Here is a 22431-nt window from a genome sequence, read left to right as displayed (position 1 = left end):
TCTTTCCTTTATGAACAAAGCAAGGTCTGTGGAACATGTTTGGATGAACTGTTCTCTGATCATAAGGCCTTTCAGCATTTCAAACGTATTGTCAACTTCTGCCATCTCTGTCCATCGACTGAAATACCTGTTCAGCCTTGCCATAAACTGGAAAACAGTTTCACCACGCTCTGGCTTGCACTCCCTGAACTTCAATCTAAACCCTTCCTCTGTCAACTGATAACGTTTCAGTACTGCTTTCTTCAATGCTGGGTAGTCATTGGCATGGTCTGGAGGCATGCTTGTGTATACGTCCAGGTCTTTTCCTGTAAGTAATGAGCTGAGGCTCACAGCCCATGTCTCTTCTTTCCATCCCTGGCTTTTTGCAAAACGCTCAAATCGCTCGAGGTATGCATCCATATCATCTTTACTTTCCTCGAACTTCGGAAGCCTTGGCCGCAATGTTTTGCTGCTCAAGTGCTCAGCACCTTTATCAGCTTCTAAAACTCCGGCTTCAGCCTTTATTTTAAGCCTTTCCAACTCCTGCTGTTTCAAAACTCGTTCTTCCTCTTTTAAAGATCGTTCTTCTTCTTTCAAAGCTCGTTCCTTTTCCAAACGTTCCAACTCAAATAACCTTTTCTTCTCAGCCTGTTCTTCCTCATAATGCCGTAACTTCTCGGCCTGCTCAAGCTCAAACAGTCGTTTCTTCTCAGCTTCTTCAGCCTCAAACCTACGCTGTTCATCATCATAACGCCGTCTTTCCTCATCTCGTCTCAGCATCCTCTCCTCGTGTTCAGTATACTCTTTCTCTTTCCTATCCACAAACTCTATGAGCTCTGACCCTGAGAGACCCATACGTTCGCCCATCTCTACCCATTTATCGTAGTTCTTCTTGAAGCTTTAAGCTGGAACTATCTATAAAACTCAGCTATATGTGACTCAGACTACCTTTAGTCACAGCGCCTTCTGGTACACCAACAAAACATTAAACCTACTAGTCTCTGTACTTCCTTGGATATAGGATCCCGGACGAGCCCCCAAATTGTCAGGATACTGGTTATATGACCCAGGGAAGTGCCTACGCCTTTAGTATCTTGAACAATGGTTTGGGTCCAATCGCTAAGGTGACTTTGTCTTAGACTAGCTGACAAACGATGTAGAATGTCCTTTGAAAAAACGTAGAGCTGGTGAGACCAAATATCTCGTATATAGAATTTTCCTCTGGCTACCTTGCCTAAATGATTCGTGTACCAATGATTCGTAAATGATTTTAATTATGAGCTAGACAATTTCAGGGATCAGGCAAATCAATAAATGTTTCAAACTAACAATTTCCATTTAACTCAAACTCCTATAGACTGGAGACTCTATACTTGACTGGTCTTTTTTTTGAAGTTCCCGTCAGACAATGTCTTTGAATCAACGACATACGAGTCCAATCGCATAGATGCTCGGCCTCTGCCCTCTCAAACTCTATATGACTGCCCTGATTCCTAGATGCTCAGCGCCTATATGCTATCACATGTAGCATTCAACTACCATATAGGTATATCCCCGATGCCTTGGCTGTACTTCGCCAGTAATGCTGAACCGTCTATAAGCTGGAACTCTCTTACTATCTCAGTAGATTACTAAACTCTGGGTCTCTGTCTCAGCTTCCCGATGCTCATCCTATATATGCTATCGTATATAGCATTCAACTACCCTTAAGGTAAAACTTCTATGCGCTGGCCCTATAGCTCGAAACCTGCTTGAAAGTCTACAACTCTTCTTTAGTCTACGAACTTCCAAAATCTTCTTTTTAATAATTTATCCGCCCTGACAGGGTAACTGCAATAGTCTCCTTATCAAGGTACTGGGATAAATTATTAGTTGAATCCTCGACGTGTCTTCTTCGACCGCTGGATACCGAATGAGCTCTCTGTCATCCATCTACCTATTTATACCCCAGCAGACGTGCTATTTTTAGAACTTTTTCTGACTGGTCCAAATTTAAACATAACGTTTTACAACGAGTACTTGCTCTATCAAATATCTGGTTCCCTTTAACTTTTGCCTATGACATAATGTGCGAAGCTGGGACCCAGCTATCCATATAATGAACCCAAATCAACCATAAATGACCCAAATTCTATTAATAACAGCAATTCAACAAAAATTATAGCAATGGCAACATGAAAAGGGAGTCAAGCACTATCTGTGCTTATGTGTTACGTTATCAATATATTAAATATACAAATTATTCTGACAAATATTACATGTAATGTAAATTTATAATCGGCAATTACTCGAACTCACGACCCCGAGATCCACTGAGCTAACCGGGCGGACACTTAATGTAGTAAAGTTGCAATAACTAGATATTTTGCTAATACAATTGTGTTTATACAGTACATTTAATTTCCTGTCTTTCTCTTTTGTACACATTGTGTTGTATCGTGTTTTACGCCACTGTTTTGGCGATGAACATGCATTTGTTTATGTCAAATAAAATACTGAAAAATTGAAATTGAAATTAAACTATGCACTATTAACATCAATTAAATATTGACGGACTCGAGACTTCAAGATGGTAAAATGTGGGTGGAAAATGTTTAAGTAAATGCTGTTATTTTTCATATATAAAAATGGAAATAATAGTGTTTTACTTCATCACTGAAGGTTTGTAGTATAAAAAAAACGATAAAAAGCTGCACAACAATGAACACGAATAATGAAATGAATTTTAACTCTATTTTTTATATAAAATTGTGATCTTATAATATACAAATAGGCTCAAATTCAATGACTGAATTTGACCGCTATCATTTAAATTAAATTTGCAATGCCTAGATGTAATTAAATGAACACATAATCTTAGTACACCACTAGCTGGGCAGATAACTGAAACAATACTGCACTCGGTGATGCAAGCATGAAATTTGGCATGTGTACTCGTCTGAGCCTACTTTTTTCAAAAAGCCCGTTAGCCACTTGAAAATTCAAAATGGCGGCAATTTTTCAAGATGGCCGCCACAGGAAGTTGGTTTTTGACTGAACAGACCTATACAGAGTTTAATTTTGTCAGTTTCGAGAAAAAATATCCCTTAAGATGCTTTGCGTGTGCAAAACCTATTTTTGGTACACAAAAGACTGGTTTCAAAATCAAATATGGCGTCTTTTTTGAAGATGGCCGCCGTTTTACGTAAAAAGCACTAATTTGCCAGTAACACTGACGTTCCTAGTCAAATCAATTTTAATGTTATGGACAGATAACATATTTTGAGTGTTGAAGGAAAGTTTTGTCTCGCCTGCGACTTTTAAAACTGATGCGGACAAAGGCGTAGCTTTTCCGACGGCGACGGCAATGACGACGGCGGCGGTGACGTCAACGTTAAGGTTGTGTGTCAAGTCTTTTTTCCAGAAACTACTCTGTTCATTGGATTGAAACTTCACACACGTCTTTGTAATCATTAGGCGCTGTACAAAGACAAGTTCCATAACTCTGACATACATTTTAACAGAATTATCCCCCTTTTTAACATTAGAATTTTCAATGTTAAGTCTTCGTATTAAGTTTTTTTCCTCAGAAACTACTGTTTTAATTAGGATGAAACTTCACACATGCCTTCATGGTCATTAGGCACTGTACAAAGCCAAGTTCCATATTCTGACATGAATTTTAACAAAATTGGCCCCTTTTAAAATTGGAAATTGTAACGATAAGTTTCTGTGTCTCTAAATGGAATATATTTTAATTATGTTCCTTTATGGCCGTCACTGCTTGATTGGAACTTGTAGTCAAACATTATATAAGGCAGACATTTTAGAATTAAAGTGTATGTAGTAATCCACGTAGACACATCAATTTTGATAAACAAAAGACCTGCTTTGTGTCATAGGTGAACAATGCAGATCTACCGTACTTATTTCCTCTGGAAGGCATGTCTCAAGATTTTATATTTTTGCCAAATAGTTGTCACATTTGAGGCTGTATAAGATCTGTACACGAGAGTCCGATTGCATTTACACCTACCAAAACATTTTGTTTTACATGCACATTTGTTCAGTTCTCTACAGCTATTTGCAACTGGTGGGTTGTTGCCCAGTGTATCTGCCAAAGGTCACCATGTTTCTCCCATTCCAATTCAGCAGGATTCTCGAATTCCATTTGGCAAAACAGTGCCTGTCCTATATCCAACCAGATAGGTATGCATCACCCTTTATGTGTTCGGCAAAGGCTGCTTGAGTTGGGGGAATAACATCATATGACCTCTGTTTTTGGGCAAACATGTCCAGTCTGACACAATAAAGATGACAAACTTTTCAAGAGCCATCTTGTCCTCATTAGTCATCACTATCTGATATACTTCTTGGTTCTCAAAGACATCTGTCACTTCCCGGCAAACATTCCAAGTTCTACAAACAGCATTTCTACCCTTTCCCCGAAAACCTGACAATACTGATTGACATGGCTGAATGAGTGAATGACATCGTGTATGGGAATCCAATTCAAATTTGTTCCCTGTTTGAAGGCTTCCCACAGCTCTACAAGGCCAAGCCCTTCCAGCTCAGAAAATACATGAAAAGCGATGACAACAAAAACGAAATGAGGTCATGGCGCTAGACGAAGGGTTGCTAACAACAGGAAAATCCAACCAAATTGGTGCAGTGTCTTGGGGATAATGATTACAAGACTGATCTTTTTTTTATTATTCGGCCGACAGACATGTCGAAATGCACACATAAATAAATGTATTTTTGACCAGAGAGGAAAAGACTGTATGCAATCAGGAAAATCAGTCTTGAAGGTCTGACGCCATGCAGCCATGAGGAATTCGATATACGGATGGTTATGCATGCATGCTATTGTGGAGGGTCATAAACAGCTTACCAGTAAAGCTACAGACACAGATTTAGTTGCCACCGCTATTCATGTATTTTCTGAGCAAGATCGTGGCCTTGAACAACTGTGGGTAGCCTTCAGACAGGAAACAAATTTGAGATGGATTCCCATAAATGATGTTATTCAATCAATTGGCCATGAGAAAGCAAAAGGTATTGCTTTTTTCATGCGTTTACATGTTTTGATGTAGTGTCAGGTTTCGGGGAAAAGGTAAAAGACTGTTTGACAAACTTGGAATGTTTGTTCGGAAGTGGCGGATGTCTTTAAGATTTTAGGTGTATATCGGCCAGTGATATCTAATGAGGACAAGGGGGTTCGTGAAAAGCTTGTCATCTTTATGTAAGACAGGTCAAGTTCTATAGCAGATATTTACGGCGTCAAACTGGACATGTTTGTCCGAAAACAGATGTCATATGATGCTCTTGTCACAACACAAGCAGCCCTTGCCAAACACACAAAGCGTGCTGCATACCAAGCTGGTTGGATATGGGGACAGGCATTGTTTGCCAAATGGAAGTCGAAAATCCTGTTGAATGGGGATGGGAGAAACAATGTGACCTTTGGCAGATGCACTGGACAACAACCCACAAGTTACAAATAGCTGTAAAGAACTGACCAAATGTGCATGTAAAACAATGTTGTTCTAAGTATAAATGCAATCGTTTTGGACTCCTGTTTATGGATTTATACAGCTGCAAATGTGACAACTATTTGGAAAAAGTATAAAGTCTTGAAACATGCCTTCCAGGGGAAACAAGTACAGTAGATCAGCATTGTTTCACCTATGACACAAAGCAGGTCTTCTGTTTATCAATGTTCTTCTGATATGTCTACGTGGATGATTGCTATACACACTTTAATTTTAAAAATGTCTGCGTTATATAAAGCTGGACCACAAGTTCTAATCAGCAGTGACGGCCATAAAGGGACAAAACTGAATAACATTCCATGTAGAAACACAAAAACTTAACGTTACAATCTCTAATTTTAAAAGGGGAATAATTTTGTTAACATTCATGTCAGAGTTATGGAACTTGGCTTTGTACAGTGCCTAATGACCATGAAGGCACATGTGAAACTTCAACCTTATAAACCTACTGGTTTCAGAGGTTTCAGAGAAAAATACTTAATACGAAGACCTAACAAAAATTCTAAGTTAAAAAGGGAGATAATTCTGTAAGATCTATGTCAGAGTTATGGAACTTGGTCTAGTACAGCGCCTAATGGCCACAAAGGCATGCGTTAAGTTTCAAACCAATAAACAGAGTAGTTTCTGAGATAAGGACTTGACATACAAACTTAACGTTGACGTCACCGCCGACGTCGTCATCACCGTTTCGCCGGAAAAGCTACGCCTTAGTTCGCCGTCAGTTCCTAAAGTCGCAGGCGAGACAAAAACTGTCCTTCAACACTCTGAATATGTTATTTGACTATAACATTAAAATTGATTCAACTAGGAACGTCAGTATTAATGGCAAATTAGTTCTTTCACATGAAACGGTGGCCATTTTTAAAAGAAGACGCCATATTGGATTTTGAAACCAGTCTTATTTTTTCTCAAAAATAGGTTTTGCACACACTAAACATCTTAAAAGATATCTTTTCATCAAAATTGACAAAAAAGAACTCGGTTTAGGTCTGTTCAAGTCAAAAATCAACTTCCGACTTCCGGTGGCGGCCATCTTGAAAAATGGCCGCCATATTGAATTTTCAAGTGGCTAACGGGTTTTTTTATAAAAGGAAGCTTAGACGAGTACACATGCCAAATTTCATGCTTGCATCACCAAATGCAGTATTTTCCCGAATAAATGACTTAATCTGCCCAACTACACGTCCTTCTTGCCTGCAAACTTCCACACTCTTGGATCCCGGAAACTTCAAAGTAACGAACATTTAGGCTGTTCCTGAGGTCTTTCAATTTTCGGAAGTTGACTTAGTGAAAATGGTACATTTTTTTGCATGATTTTGCTTTTCAGCCGACCGTCACACTGCTATAGATGATGACTCTCTAGTGATCTTGAAAGGCATCTCAACCTTAATTCTGACTCGGCAGTAAGTTTTTTTGTATATTATTATTATTATTATTATCATTATTATACAAGATTTATATAGCGCCCTTTTCATGATAAAAACGTTCAAAGGCGCTTCACATATAGTATAAAAGATCAGTTTGGGAAATTAGCTGAATTGTTGCCTAAGGCTTTCAGGCGATTCAACTGTATATGCGTTGTAATCTTTCTCATATAATTTTGAATGAGTGTAAAATTAAGAATATTCCCAAACTTATGAATATAATGTTAGTATTTAACTCTTTCTCACACTTGCAAATTTGTGAGTACAAAAATATTCAACTCTCAAAACCAATGTTTTTGGCAATTATGTTTAACTGATTTTGACAGTAATTAAATATATAAATATTTGATTGTTCTCACCAACATTTCTGTGAGGCATTACAAATTAAATTGTGTGTCTTGAAAAGTAGATACTATATCAACATTTGATTAAAATGTGTTTACTAATCTGTGCACTGTGTAACAAGACTTATCTTCAAAAAAGGTCGGCAAATTGTAATAAGACAAGAATGTTATTCTATCATCTATCTAACATTTTGCAAAAAGAAACACTGAACACCACACTTTCACAATTGAAATGGTTTTCTTTTAATTTTTCACGAAGGTTTTGTAAGTGTTTCATTTTCATTTATTCTTCGACGAATAATTACAGACTTAATTGCAGACCATATTTAGCTCTTTCTGTAAATTGATATCTGTTTGTATTTGAACATGTTTATATTATATTTATTAAACTTATTTATTATTCTAATATGGCTAACAATGCTTTAATCATCACAACGATGTTATGTTGACATCACGTCAACGTGATATTTAGCGCCATGTACGCATCAAGAAATAGCGCTTTCAAATTTCATGAAATATTTTACTTCATAACATGTTTTATACGAAATGTCACATTGCACAAATGTTTTGATTAATTTATACACATACTGAATTAGTTATTCACTTTGCTGAATAATTCGAAATAATTTTCGCTCGAACTGAATTCTTCCGCAAGACAAATTACCGTTTCCTGTCCTGGCGTGTTTTAACTAATACCTAATATTGGCGCCATGCATACGCGAAGAAACAGTTCCATCATATTTGATATAAATTAACAATATAGAAGATATTAGAATCGAAATTATTTATAGCAAAACAGTGCTTTCTCACTTTTTATACACACGGGCGGTTATACGTCGTCCGAAATAATTTCACTCGGGCTGCGTCCTCGTGAAATTATTGCGCCCGACGTATAACCGCCCATCGTGTATAAATAGTGATAACGCACTGTTTTGCTATAAATTATTTCTTAATTAATTAATCAGCAGTGAAAAATATAGACACTCTCTTCGAATCAGGAAGAGTGTTGCATAAATCTTTCATTTTGATATGAGTCTAAATTGCGTAATCAAGTAGCCTTTTACGTGGCATGGGGTGATCTAGGTCACGATTTCGGTCTTAGTGCAGCATTCACAGAAAAATATTATCATCAATATATACTGTGTAAAACACCATTGATGGTTAGTATTTACACCAATGGTTAGTATTTACAGCAAATTTAAACTGAATGTTGAGGAAATGAAAAATGTCATCATATCAACTTCAGTTATTGTAATTGCAAAATGTTGAAAGCTAACGCAAAAATCACTCACATTTTTTAAAATGTCCTTGCAATTTGCAAGTTTGCAAGAAGAAATTCTTAACCTCAGAACAGATATTCCTATTATTGTCAAGAATGACATTTGGTTAATAAAAAAATAATCTGACGTCTAGGTTTTAATCATTTATATGTATTTTGTAAATTGGTTAATGAGTTTATACAGCATAATATGTTTTCAAAAGTGTAGAGGAAAATTATAAGGGCAGCGAGTGTTGTTTCAGGTATGTTATATCGCCTGTGATAAGACTGAAGGGGTCTCTGTGGCCAAGTCGTTTAGGTTGCCGGCTTCGAATCACTTGCCCTTCACTGCTGAAGGTTTGACAGCTTTCTTGGTGTGAAGAAGTTTTTCATATGAGGAAGCCATACATCAGTCTTACCAAAGTATTCACTTCTGTCTAAAAGAATGTCTTTAGAAGCATCCAGGGTCTTTTCCAGTATCAAAAGCTGGAAAGTCACCAGAGGACCTATGGTGTTAACCTCTCTTCCACGCCCAACATTTGTCATGTTAGTAGACTAATTTGTGGGTAAACTTGATCATAGATTTTGAAAATTCATTCATTTGCAAATAATCGAGTAATTATGTTATCTTTTTTCTCAAGTTAATTATTTTTTGTTTTGGGAAAAGCACAGCATACAATACGAAACCGTGGTCTATGTGTGTGTGTGGGGGTGGGGGGGGGGGGGGGGGGGGGAGTTAACGTCTTTTTGTCAACAATTTTTCAGTCATATAAACGACGGTGTCTACTTGTAGCAGTTGGCACAGTGCCCAACTTTATCTCAGACAGAAATAATTATGATCTGATAAACATACTAGTCAGTGAAACTCTGAGAAACTCTGATTTGGGAGATTTATTGTGCATAGCTGTAAGTGTCAAGATTTTGAACTCAAATTCGGTACTGAACCGGAAGCCAATGCATCTCCTTCAAGACTGGTTTGATGTGATTGTATCGCAGAGTCTTGGTTGTAATGCGAGCCGCTGTGTTTTCTACATACTGAAGTTTTATACTTATCTGTCGAAATTGATAAAGACAATTAGCATTATATCAGACAAAAAATCTAATTAAGTGAAAATTCCTTACAATTTCCGAACATTTGTACATAGATCTACAGAAAATATTGCCTGTAATTTGGCTATCTAAAGAGATGCCAACAAAGAGTATTCCCGATGTTACGTCTTTTCACTAAATTAGATAATTACATTTCAAGACGATTTTAATGCAAGTCGTGCGATTTCACTTGAATTACCTCTGGGGGAAGTTTGCAGTTACTTGCGGAGAACAGGTTTGTACTGGTATAGAATTCAGGAACACTGGATAGGTTAACTGCCCGCAGTTACATGACTGAAATACTTTTGAAAAACAGCGTTAAACCCAAAAGAAACAAACAAACAAAACCTTTATTATTCAAAATGTTCTACTTCATTTACCAGTTAGGCAGAAAGTGTTTCTAATAACTTCATGGATGATTCTTGCGAAATTCCTGTTATGTTATAATATGTACAATTTGTTATTACTTTTTTTCAAAGAAACGGATTAGGCTCTATTTGGTATGACTTTACTCGCAGCCTGATGTTTCCTTGCGCTTATATTTTTATAATAGTCATAATTGACGTCAAAATGCTCTCTTACCGGTCATCGCGTCAACTGTTGTTTATCGAAGAATATACAAAGCTTCATATTCTTCTTTGTTTAACTGGAAATCAAATCGAGCCATGTTAGAATGTTCATTCTAACACGATCCGATTCATTTTCGTATTAAACAAAGAAGGCTGAAAACAGTGAATTATTATACAACAAATCACTGTTCTGACGTCACAATTATTACGTCATTGCGTCAAATGGCATAGCGACGCACTGGAAAAGAAACCAATTGAAAATGGGCAAATATTTAATGAATGTCGTCAAGAATGTACTTAAAAATCCTTGCTTACGTGTTAGAATCGAAATATAATATCTCATTTAGTGATTTGCTCTTGAATAAATCATTGTTTGTCGTTCAGATGCGTATTATGCGCCCTCGTGATATAATTCCTTCGCATCTGAACTCCAAACAATGATTTATTCAACGACAAATCACTGGATGAGATATTATATTTCGAAATTTACGCTAACAAACTATTAAAGGGTATAAAAACCTATATTTCGATGGAAAAAAATGAATATCAAGCAAACATAAATTGTAAAAAGATAGAATGATGCACAGAAATCAATTTAGTGTCAACTATATTATAAGGCAGAAAAATAATTAAATTATTTAATGGTGTTCAACTGATAGTAGAATGGCCTCTGCTCATGCATATAAAACTAGGTATTAAAATGGTAAAATAATATTGCCGTTTTCGGACGTCTTTCTTCAATGCCATTTTTGCGCTTATTATGTGATTTGGTGTTATACTGAAGAACGAAAAACCTTTTAAACAATTATTACATGCATTTTTGCAGGTGGTTTGAAAACTGGTAATTCAGTTGTATACTTACGCTGAAATAAGCTATCTTGGTTGAGAAACCAGGTAGGAAAATAAAATTTTAAAAATTCTTCCAGTGAAATTCTGGTTTATATAAAAATAACTCGTGAACACATGTAAGTGTAAATGATCAGTTGATTACGTTTTGAACAAATCCATTAGTTAATCAAAATCTGATGAACCACCTTTAATTAAATAGATATATGTAGACCATCTGAAGCACAGAAGGCAACCAAGATAAAGAATGATACAATTTGCAAGTTAAAGATAAACAAAGCCGCATGTTAGCATTAAAAATTTTCCAAAGAAAAGCAGCATGTATTATTTTAAAACAGATGCAGCTTTTAAAGCATTTAAAATATTAAAACCTATATGTTTTAACGATATTGTTCCGCAAAAAAGAAAATTGTTAAAACTTTATGCGCGGTTTATTATTCAGTTAAGTTCTCTGAAACTGTCAAAATACGGAAATTGTGTCGATCATTTTTGATCCACATTTATTTCAATATAAGTAAGCCCGAAGTACACAATGTATCTTCTTCTTCATTACGAGAGTTATCTATACCTCGTCTGAACTGTTTTGAATTTCACTTGTGTCATTTACTGGTGCAGCGTTACTGAAATATATTATAAATATATCAATTTATCGTTTACATTCAGTACTTTTGTAAACAATATTATAACTATTTTGTCAATTGTTTACATTATAATTTTGCCATTGCAAAATGGATGCATTGGGAAACAAAAAGGTGTCGACAACAGTCCCGTAATAACAAATAAAACTATACTAATAGCGATGCAGACTAAAATATTAAATAATTAATGAACAGTCTATTCGAAATAAGAGGACTTATGTTTAAAATCGGACTTTGCGGTAAAAACTGTCAGACATACAATAATTATTTATTTTATTTACTGTTAACCACAGATTTTATTAAACAACTAACTTACAGCATTTCACATCTTTCACAATGAGGATTTCTACCTATAAGAAAATAATGCTAATATATTCTTGGATAATCTTTTAGAAAAGCTTATGTGTCTTATTACCTGGCTAATATGTAAATAAGGACATGTATATATTAGTGTGCAAGAAATATTGTGACCTCGAGAAATATAATAAATGATGTCATAAATGAATAATGATTCTTTGAAAAACACGTTATCATTTTTAAGATCTAGAGTAAGAGACAGTAATATAAACTCTTTCTAATGGGAAAACCCAGTTAGTGTCTTAGTTTCTGGCTGAACGACTTTTACAAAATTGGTGGCATTAAAATATTGGCCAAGAAATGATAAGAAAAAGACAGTTACCCCTCATTCTCCTCATTATCACTGTTATATAACTTGCATAAGTTGTGGTCAAAATAATTGCCACTCCCCAAATCACGCCAACAATCATAGAAGTAGTTTTGCTGACACATTCTGAATATTGCAATGTGTCTGAAATGTAAATTTAAAAATGGCACACGCTGCGTCTATCAAAATTTAAGCGGAGTTTTTAAAGTTTACAGTAAAAGCACGAGCAGGAGATTCAATTCAATAAAAATGAATTTTGAGACTTTGAGACTCTCAGTTGTATGCTTCTTGATGTACATCACAATTACAAATAGCTTAGCGACACAGTGACTCTTTTCAAACTGCTAATATAGGTGTATCTATAAAAAGATAAATGATACATAGGGTTCATTTGTAACCCATACCTTGATAAAAAGATATAAAGGACAACTAGATTCTTTGTGTTTTACTCCAAATTATAAAGGACAACTAGACTCTTTGTGTTTTACTCCAGATTACGACCGAAGATTTACAAACGCTACAGTTCATGCGCTTAAGCATATCTTGTTAAAATATATCAATTTTATAACCATATCAAACGTATTCTTGCATCCTCTGTCACAGTTTATTTATTCTTAAACGACCTCTTATTTTTGATCTGTGTAAAATTTAATCTAATAGGTTGTGTTTCGGTTAATATTGAAGCTTTATTGCATAACAGTTTTCCATTTAAATGTCATCACGTTTTAATTGTGTTTTCTTCAAAACAACACATTCTTTTCTTTAAAGATTTAGATTTGGAAATTCCCCTTAACCGATAATACAGATTGCAACAGAACGGAACTATAAGATTGAGTAATACATTCCAAATATTGAAACTAGTCCTAATATACTTCGTTTTTAATTTCTTATTTAATGTCCAATAAACCAAACAGGAAGCTACAGGCGCTTCGGAACAAGCAGCAAAAGACAAAAAAAGCCTAAACCAAGATCCAGTAGAAATCAAAATGTGTCAAGAACACACCCTTCCAAAACGAAATCCTTCCGCAGTGTATGTATGGATTCTTAACATTCACACAAACATACAAAGACAAAATAAAGCAGTTGGACAACAATGACATCAAATGAATTTTGAGGCCTGCAACTACGAGAGCTTAACATACAAGTACTACTAGCAACGACAACAAGTTGCAATGAAGGGCTAGTGCAAATGAAATAGGGGTCCGTTCTCGGACCAAAATTTTTCACAATGTACACTAAACCAGTTGGTACAATAGGCAAGGAACATGGACTAAATCACCATTTTTACACCGACGATGGGCAGTTTTATTTATCTTTCAAACCAACAAATCCGGTCTCTCAGAAGGATGCTTTACGCTGTGTTGAAAACTGTCTCGTAGAAAATGTATCTTGGATGAACAGCAACATGTTGAAAATCAATGCCGATAAAACTGAAGTCATCTACCTCTCAAAGAAACGGAAAACATACTGAATCAGTTTTTGTGAAGATTGGAGAAGAGAACATTAAACCATCTAAATGTGTAAGGAATCTTGCTGCTTTTCTAGACTCCAAAATGAGCATGGAAAAACATTTTAACTCAGTTTGTAGATCAGGATACGGACAGCTACGTCTAATAGGCCACATCAGGAAATATCTAAATAAAGATGCTACAAAATCGCTAGTAAATTCACTCGTCACTTCACGCCTTGATTATTGTAATGCGCTCTTGTATTGTGTTTCGAATTCTTGCTGAATAGACTTCAAAATCTGCAGAACACTGCAGCTCGAATCTTAACGAGAATAACATCGGTATGAAAAGAATTGCACTGGATACCATTTAGTTACGGAGGGGACTTTAAGATTCTTGTTCACACATACAACGCATTGTATGACCAATCACCGATCTATGTTAAAGATTTGCTAGAACTCTTTAAGCTAGCAGGAAATTTGAGATCCAAGAACAACTCAAAACAACTAGTTGATCTAAAAAGCAAAACTGTGAGGTACACTGATCGTAGTTTTTCATCAGCTGCACAGAAGTTATGGAATGCTCTTCCGGCTACCATTAGGGACGCTAAAAGCTTGGATGCTTTCAAAAGATCATTTAAAACACACTTTTTCTTCAAGGTCTGTTGAAACTAACTTTGCACTGGAAAACAAGCTGTCATATGACTTTAAAATGAAAATTATTTACTGTTGTTTATTGTTCTTTAAAATATCTAGTACAATTTAAATGTAGAGTAAAACCTGATTCAGGCTAATTACCTTTTATTGTTGATATAATTTTGTGTTGTATTGTGTGTCAATATCATTCTGTGATATGTAGTTTGTACAACGCTTTTGAACGTTTATTTTATAGATGAAAAGAGCGCTATAAAAATCTGGTAAATAATAATAATAATAATAATAATATATCATACCAGATTTACACTTATACAGCGTTCTTTTCACGATAAACACGCTCAAAGGTGCTTTACATAGCGCAAAGGCAGCCACTCAAGGCGCCAAATTTCAACTTTATACTCGTACGGAAACAAAGCGATCTGACCAGTGGGAAAGAGTGAGACAAGGCCGCTAGAGAAGGAATTATTACGTGTTCTTTTTGACACAGAGAAAACATGAAAATTTAAAGAACGGTTTTCCATTTCGCCACAGTCCCAGTTTGTTTACCTAACAAAATGAATTCATTAAATGCTGGTATTAAAATCACGTCAATTGTAAACATCGCATGGTTAATGTTAGCATATATTAAAGTGCACAAATGACTGTGTCAAATTTTCCTACAGTCGGTAATTCTAAACTATAGTACAGTATTCAGCAATAAATGTAAAAGTTATAATGGACATTACAAGAGCTACGAAACAAAAGGAGAAACCGTACCTGCTCGTTCTTCCGTTTTATTATCGGCTTCTGAAAGTGATAATAGAAGACAAATGTGCCTAAGAAAGTTTCGTAAATTTGTTATAGCAATTAAGAAAACTGTAATCTATCTGAATAACGTAAATACTAAAACGCATAGTTCTTATTTAAAAAGGCACTAGTAGCACAGTGATTAACAGGTTGGACTACAAAGCCAGCGGCTCGAATTCGATTTCGGATTGCGGCTGATAACCAGATAAGTTTTCAGCTCTGGATAATTTTCTTAAATCAGTTCTGATTTCAACAGATTCGGCAAAGACTGGACCACGTTAAAAAATAGATCTTGAACGCTTACATATTACCTACCTGAAACTTGAAAAATAAGTCCAACCAGTAGCAGATGCAAAAACGTATTTAGTCCATGCTTTCATAGATAAAGGTATATATTTAAACATGACAGGCATTCGTTATCTGTCGATGAAATCCATAGATTAATTAAGTGCTACTTTTGTGCTGTATTTGAGTATAAACTACAAAGGGAGAATGGGATATTTACGAAAATAATCATTCATGACATGGGGAGTAGCTCTGTGCATAAATATTTCTTTGTGTTATCGCATAACTGTTCTGTATGAAATAATTTATATCAATAAACAAAACGAACGAGATACTTATACATCAGAGAATAAGACGTTTGGTTTACAGACGCAATACATGCAAATTTTGAAAATGTGGAAATAGTCAAGTTGACGGTCTAAGTTGCACCAAACGCTTTGCTTTCTTGGAGTAAAAAGGAATACTTTCGGCATTATAACAAAAATAATTTACTTACGAACAATTATAAGCGTGGCATTTCTGGTTTCAGAGAAAGCACTTCCAGAAATGTTGCTTTTATACGTCATCTCACATCTATATACTCTGGCATCATCATAAGTCATCTTTTCCATATTCATTTCTAAAGTCAAATAAGTGTTGAGTGGGTTATCTTTATCCAGAATACCACCAACAACAAAATCCCTGTCATTACAAATGTCTTTATATAAAGCTGGCATTCCATCTGCTTCGATATTTGCTATTGTCTGCCAACCGGAATTAGTTTTTCGCAGTATCTGTATGCTATATATTAACTCAATATCTGTTTCTGTAACCAGACATGTCAATAACAGCTTTCCTGTAGTTCCTACCGTAACTCGCGTCTTTGACAAAGTGAAATCCAAGCCGGGAACTGAAAAAGAAACAGGAAGTTCAATATAATATTGCGAAGGCAGGTCATGCGAAAGTCTTGACTATGCAGATTAAATGCAACTGTTATTTACTGCTCAGTACTTGTACTTATCTTAATCAATGGTCCATGGATTGGTGTTTTTGGCCAACGCTAAATAAGAAACAGTGAAAGTTTACATATAAACTATTCGAAATAGAAAGATTGAGTTTAATCAGAAGCATAATTTTTATGCATACACGTGTTTGACCTATGCTTTAGTAGACAAGAGTTCTGATAAGAGTATATTTTAATAACTGGCATTTGGTAATAAGTAACATACGCTGAATTTTGAGGTCTGTAATGCATAGCTGCGAATTAGTCTATTTACAGAGATTGTCAGTCATAACACGTGAAAGTACGTTTAGGGAAGGATCTTTATGTATAAATATGACAAAAGTTACGACTGAGCATCAGTGGAGAAAATACTGGATTTACAGAATTAGCATATTTATATTTTGAAAATGAAAAATAGTCACGTTGATGATCTAAGTTGTACAAAGTACTTTGCTTAGTGAAAATAAAATTAATACTATCAGCATCATAACAAAAAATGTATGCTTACCCTCTATTAGAAGTGTGGCATTTCTGGTTTCAGAGAAAGCACTTCCAGAAATATTGCTTTTATACGTCATCTCACATCTATACAATCTTGCATCATTATAAGTCATCTTCTCTATATTCATTTCTAAAGTCAAAAGAGTGTTAAGTGGGTTTTCTTTATCCAGAATACCGCCAACAACAAAATCCCTGTCATTATCAATGTCTTTATGTAAAGCTGGCACTTCAATACCACCTGCTTCGATAAGTGCTATTGTCTGCCATCCGGAAATAGTTTCTCTCCGTATCTGTATGTTATAGAATACCTCAACGTCTGATTTTGAAACATGACATGACATGAACAACTTTCCTGTAGTTCCTACTATAACTCTCGTCTTTGACAAAGTGAAATTCAAGCCGGCAACTGAAAAAGAAACAACAACAGGAAGTTCAATATTATATTGCGAAGATAGGCCATACGAAAGTCTTGACTATGCAGATAAAATATAACTGTTATGTGCTGCTCAGTACATGTAGTTATCGTTATCAGTGGGTCTATAATGTTGTCACAGATTGTGATAATTTTAGATATTTGTTAACGCTAGACATAAAGGCGAGGACTAAATGCTTCACAAGCGAACCAAAATAATACATAATGTAATCTGTAAAGAGTGATAGGGAAATTTGTCTGATTTGGTAATTATTTTATGCTGTCAGTTTTGCAATGGTATCTCTTCTTTATACTTCTTATATGTATATTTCACATCTCCTCTTACAAATCAGTGTTTGTTTCTTCATTTACGTTGACCAGCATAATAGTCTTCTAAAGTTTACTTATTGTATAAAACAAATTCGAATTAGTAAGAAAAAATTAATCACCACATCATTTCATGACTGTCATTATTGTCGGAACCAAATGGTTTTTTAGGAAACCAAAGTCGGACTGCAGAAAGCGGGGCATGCAATCCTACTCCTTTAAAAGGATTCCTTACTCCAATGCTTTGCAACTGCGGCGAGTAAGTTCGCTTGTCTGACGATTGCCTAATTTTGAATCCGTTGGGTTATAAAAAAAATTCTAGACGTCCCAAAGATTGGAAAGCAAACAGCAAAATTATCATGTCAAGAACGATCGCATTAAAACACTACGAAATATTACAATATGACAAAACCAGGCTTCGCTATAGTTACTTCTTAGTCCTGTTCTTTTTTTAAAATAAATACTCTGAAATTCGCCTGAAGATACTTCTAAGGAATTTTCTGAAAATATAATACCTAGGAATAAGACGTATTTACATGAAATGGATAATGTCTTTAATCTGAAATGATAACGAACCTAACTGAATGGATCGTATGTAATCATCGTAACTATAAACGAGTTTAAACCAATATAAATGAAAAGGAATAGAAATTATAGCTATTAAAGAAAACGAAAATATAATCTTATTTGTATTTACAGAAATTTAGCAACTTGATGGCTGTAATGCGCGACACTCGAATGACTGTCAACCATAATCTCTTGCAAAATACCCGCCAACACACAGTACACGTCATTAAAAAAATAATCACTGAGCTACGCAATACACCTTTAAAGGTGCATACCCACCGGTAGCCTGGCTCCCTGGCTGCATGGTTATTTTTTTATATAAATACTGCAAGCAAAATAAGAAAATCTTAAGCCTCTAAAATAGCACATTTTATCTGATGGCTGAACCATACAGCCTGGTGGAAGTTGGCCAATGTAACCCTAGATTACCCCTGTAAACTGTTAACTACTGAGAACCCTATCAATTGTAAGGCAATTAACTATCCTACCTAATGACAAGTTCGCCTTACCAATTTGATAAGGGTCATTTGAGAAAACATCCAAGATGTTGCTATTTTCTGGAAAAGTATAATATTGAGCCCATTCGTGATTCAACAGTTTAATAGTAAATGTAAGTATGAAAATATTGTATGTGAATAATAACTTGGAATTAACATAAACTCAGGATCTTTTTGTGCCCCCCATGAGTGGTGGGGGCATATAGATTTGCTCTTGTCCGTCCGTCCGTCCGTCCTTCCATCCGTCCTTCCGAGAATGTTGTGTTGCGCCTAGCTCCAAAAGTATTTGACGTAGAGTCACAAAACTTTACAGGAATGTTGGTCAGCATGTGTAGTTGTGCACCTGGGGTTTCGCGTCCGGATTCATTCAGTCGTGTAGGAATTATGGCCCCTGACTTTGTAAAGACTGGTCATTTTAGTGTGGTGTCGCGCCTAGCTCCAAAAGTATTTGACGTAGAGTCACAAAACTTTACAGGAATGTTGGTCAGCATGTGTAGTTGTGCACCTGGGGTTACGTGTCCGGATTCATTCAGTCGTGTAGGAGTTATGATCCCTGACTTAGTAAACAAGATGGCCATGATGGCCCTATACATCGCTCACCAGAGTTGATCTGGCCTACTGACCTAGTTTTTGACCCCGCATGACCAAGAGTTGAACTTGACCTAAAGATCATCAAGACAAACCTTCTGACTAAATTTCGTAAAGATTTGGTTACAACTGTGGCCTCTAGAGTGTTCACAAGCTTTTCCTTTGATTTGACCGGTGACCTAGTTTTTGACCCCATATGACCCAGATTCGAACTTGACCTATAGATTATCGAAACAAACATTCTGACTAATTCACATGAGTTTCAAACTTAAACTGTGGTCTCTAGAGAGTTGAAAAGAATTTCCTTTGATCTGGCCTAGTGACCTAGTTTTTGACCCCACATGATCCAGATTCATACATGACCTAGAAATGATAAAAACAAACATTCTGACCCAGTTTCATAAAGATTGAATCACAAATGTGGCCTCTAAAGTGTTCACAAGCTTTTCCTTTGATTTGACCAGGTGACCTAATTTTTGACCCGACATGACCCAGTTTAAAACTTGACCTAGAGATCATCAATACTAACATTTTGACCAATTTTCATAAAGATTGGATCAAAAATGTGGTCTCTAGAGTGTTCACAAGCTTTTCCATTGATCTAAGCTACTGATCTAGTTTTTGACTTCACATGACCCAGTTCCAAACGTGACCTATAAATCATCAAGATAAACATTCTGACCAAGTTTCATAAAGATTGGATAAAAAATGTGGTCTCTGGAGTATTCAAAAACTTTTCCTTTGATCTGTCCTACTAACCTAGTTTTTGACCCCACATGACTCATTTCCGAACTCGACATAGAAATCAATAACGCTAACGTTCTGACCATGTTTCATAAAGATTGGGTCAAAAATGTGGTCTCTAGAGTGTTCACACGCTTTTCCATTGATCTGACCTACTGACTTAGTTTTTTACCCCATATGATCCAGTTTCAAACTTGACTTAGAGCCCATCAAGATAAATATTCAGACCAAGTTTCATAAAGATTGGGTCAAAAATGTGGTCTCTAGAGTGTTCACAAGCTTTCCCTTTGATTTGACCTACTGACCTAGTTTTTGACCCCACATGACCTAGTTTCGAACTTGACCTAGAGATCATCAAGACAAACATTCTGACCAAGTTTCATAAAGATTTGGTCAAAAATGTGGTATCTACGGTGTTCACAAAGCAAATCTTGACGGAAGACGCACGTCGACGGACGCCGGACAATGACCAGTCACAATAACTCACCTTGAGCACCTTGTGCTCTGGTGAGCTAAAAGTTTGTCATTTTAATGTTGTGTCTCGCGTAGCTCCAAAATTATTTGACCTAGAGTCACCAAAGTTTACAGGAATGTTGATCAGCGTGTGCAGTTGTGCACCTGGGGTTTCGCCTCCGGATTCATTCAGTCGTGTAGGAGTTATGGCCCCTGACTTAGTAAAAAATTGACCATTTTAATGTTGTGTCACGCGTAGCTCCAAAAGTATTTGACCTAGAGTCACCCAAGTTTACAGGAATGTTGATCAGCATGTGCAGTTTTGTACCTGGGATTTCGCGTCCGGATTCATTCAGTCGTGTAGTAGTTATGGCCCTTGACTTATTTTTTTTAAGATTTTCATTACAAAAAACCAGACTTACTCAACAAAAAAGTTTGTGAAACATGTATGTTAAAATTTACTTGACCTAGAATCATAAAGCATTAGAGGATTGTTTTATAGCCTGTAAAGTGTTCTCTTTACGATTTTACTCAGCTAGGCCAGAGTTATGGCTAACTAAGTGAAAAATACACATAAGGTTCTTAAAAGTTTGTGTTGCAAACATCTTAAAAATTATTTAACCTGAGTCATAAAACCATGTTACAGTGGCAGGGGGTGGGGGGAGGGTGTACCTGTGTCCTATGGACACATATCTAGTTTAATGAATTAAAGGTTTTATTAATTGTTAATTACGGAAACACCACCTAAAGAAAGTGTTATGCTAAAATTAACCCTTACATAAAAAAAATCAATGTATTCTATGCGCAGAATTGAAAGAAAACGGAAAAGAAAGTCAGCGCTTCTTTCATGGTCAAGAAAAAACAGTCTTATGGTACATAATTGAGCAAGTTTGGGTATTAATTTTTCGCAAGATGAGTACAGTGACATTTGCTGTAAAAATTGTGCTAATGACTCGACTACGTATGACTCGCGCGTTGCATATCCTACAGTTTATTTTTAATGTACGTTTATATGGGGTTATTGGAAAATTGTGAAAATATTATAATAAACAAATAATTGAAATAGGAAGAGTTGTCCGTAAGACAGCCAATGCTCGACAATTCAAAGTATTGTCCCAGAAGCAGGAAAATGTTACCCTAAATGTTAAAATATATTTAGAGTTTCAATCCAGTATCTGCATTAGTTTTGCAAGCAAAACTTTAACCAGAAGTTTTATGTTCAAAAGGGGACATAATTTGACCAAAATGCATGTCAAAGTTATTGGACGTGATGCAATGAACTAGTTTTTTAACCCCGAAGGCACATGTGAAGTTTCAATTTAATATCTGCATTTATTCTGCAGATAGTAACTTGCACGCAAAACTTTAACCAGATTTTTCTGTTACATATATTTTACTTCATTTTTTCCTTTGTATATATCCTGTAAATACCCTGCCTTCACACCTCCTTTTTTAATTTCACAAGAGCTACAAGAGGTGGTACATTGTGTGCTGTCATTATGGAAACAATCAAATGCAAATGGGGCAATTTTAAATGTTAAGGTTTTGACACTGCCAGAATAAAACATCATTTCCTTTGAAATACCCTTTTACAACATGCTCTTGGTTTGGTCTTATTTGTTCATAATTATTTTAAATTTTTTAGACCTTTAAGTATAGCTTCACCCATTTCACTATTAAAGATGTACTTTATAATGATCTAATTCTTGAAAATAGATCACAAATCCTGTTAAATATGCATCCCTTTTGTATGAAAGCACATTCCTGTTGCCTGATAAGTCATTACAAGCTGAGGGCAGGCCATAAATCAGTAAATTAGCTTCGGCTCATTAAATGGTCG

General features: G+C 35.7%; 1 protein-coding gene across 1 annotated transcript; it reads right to left on the bottom strand.

Annotated features, from left to right (window-relative positions):
* Positions 1-11094: 11094 nt before the first annotated feature.
* Positions 11095-17580, bottom strand: LOC128552229 (uncharacterized). The gene is made up of 6 exons (XM_053533259.1): positions 17011-17580; positions 16017-16409; positions 15206-15235; positions 12361-12489; positions 11998-12031; positions 11095-11663 (listed from the first exon to the last, which is right to left on the bottom strand). Exons 1-6 carry the CDS (start codon positions 17342-17344, stop codon positions 11606-11608), a joined length of 978 nt encoding a protein of 325 aa, XP_053389234.1. The 5' UTR covers positions 17345-17580; the 3' UTR covers positions 11095-11605.
* Between the last annotated feature and the right edge of the window lie 4851 nt (positions 17581-22431).

The sequence above is a fragment of the Mercenaria mercenaria genome, unplaced genomic scaffold, assembly GCF_021730395.1.
Source record: "Mercenaria mercenaria strain notata unplaced genomic scaffold, MADL_Memer_1 contig_2183, whole genome shotgun sequence".
In the NCBI taxonomy this organism is placed as follows: domain Eukaryota; kingdom Metazoa; phylum Mollusca; class Bivalvia; order Venerida; family Veneridae; genus Mercenaria; species Mercenaria mercenaria.
Note: the sequence above shows the minus strand (reverse complement) of the source record. Positions and strands in the feature narration are given on the sequence as shown.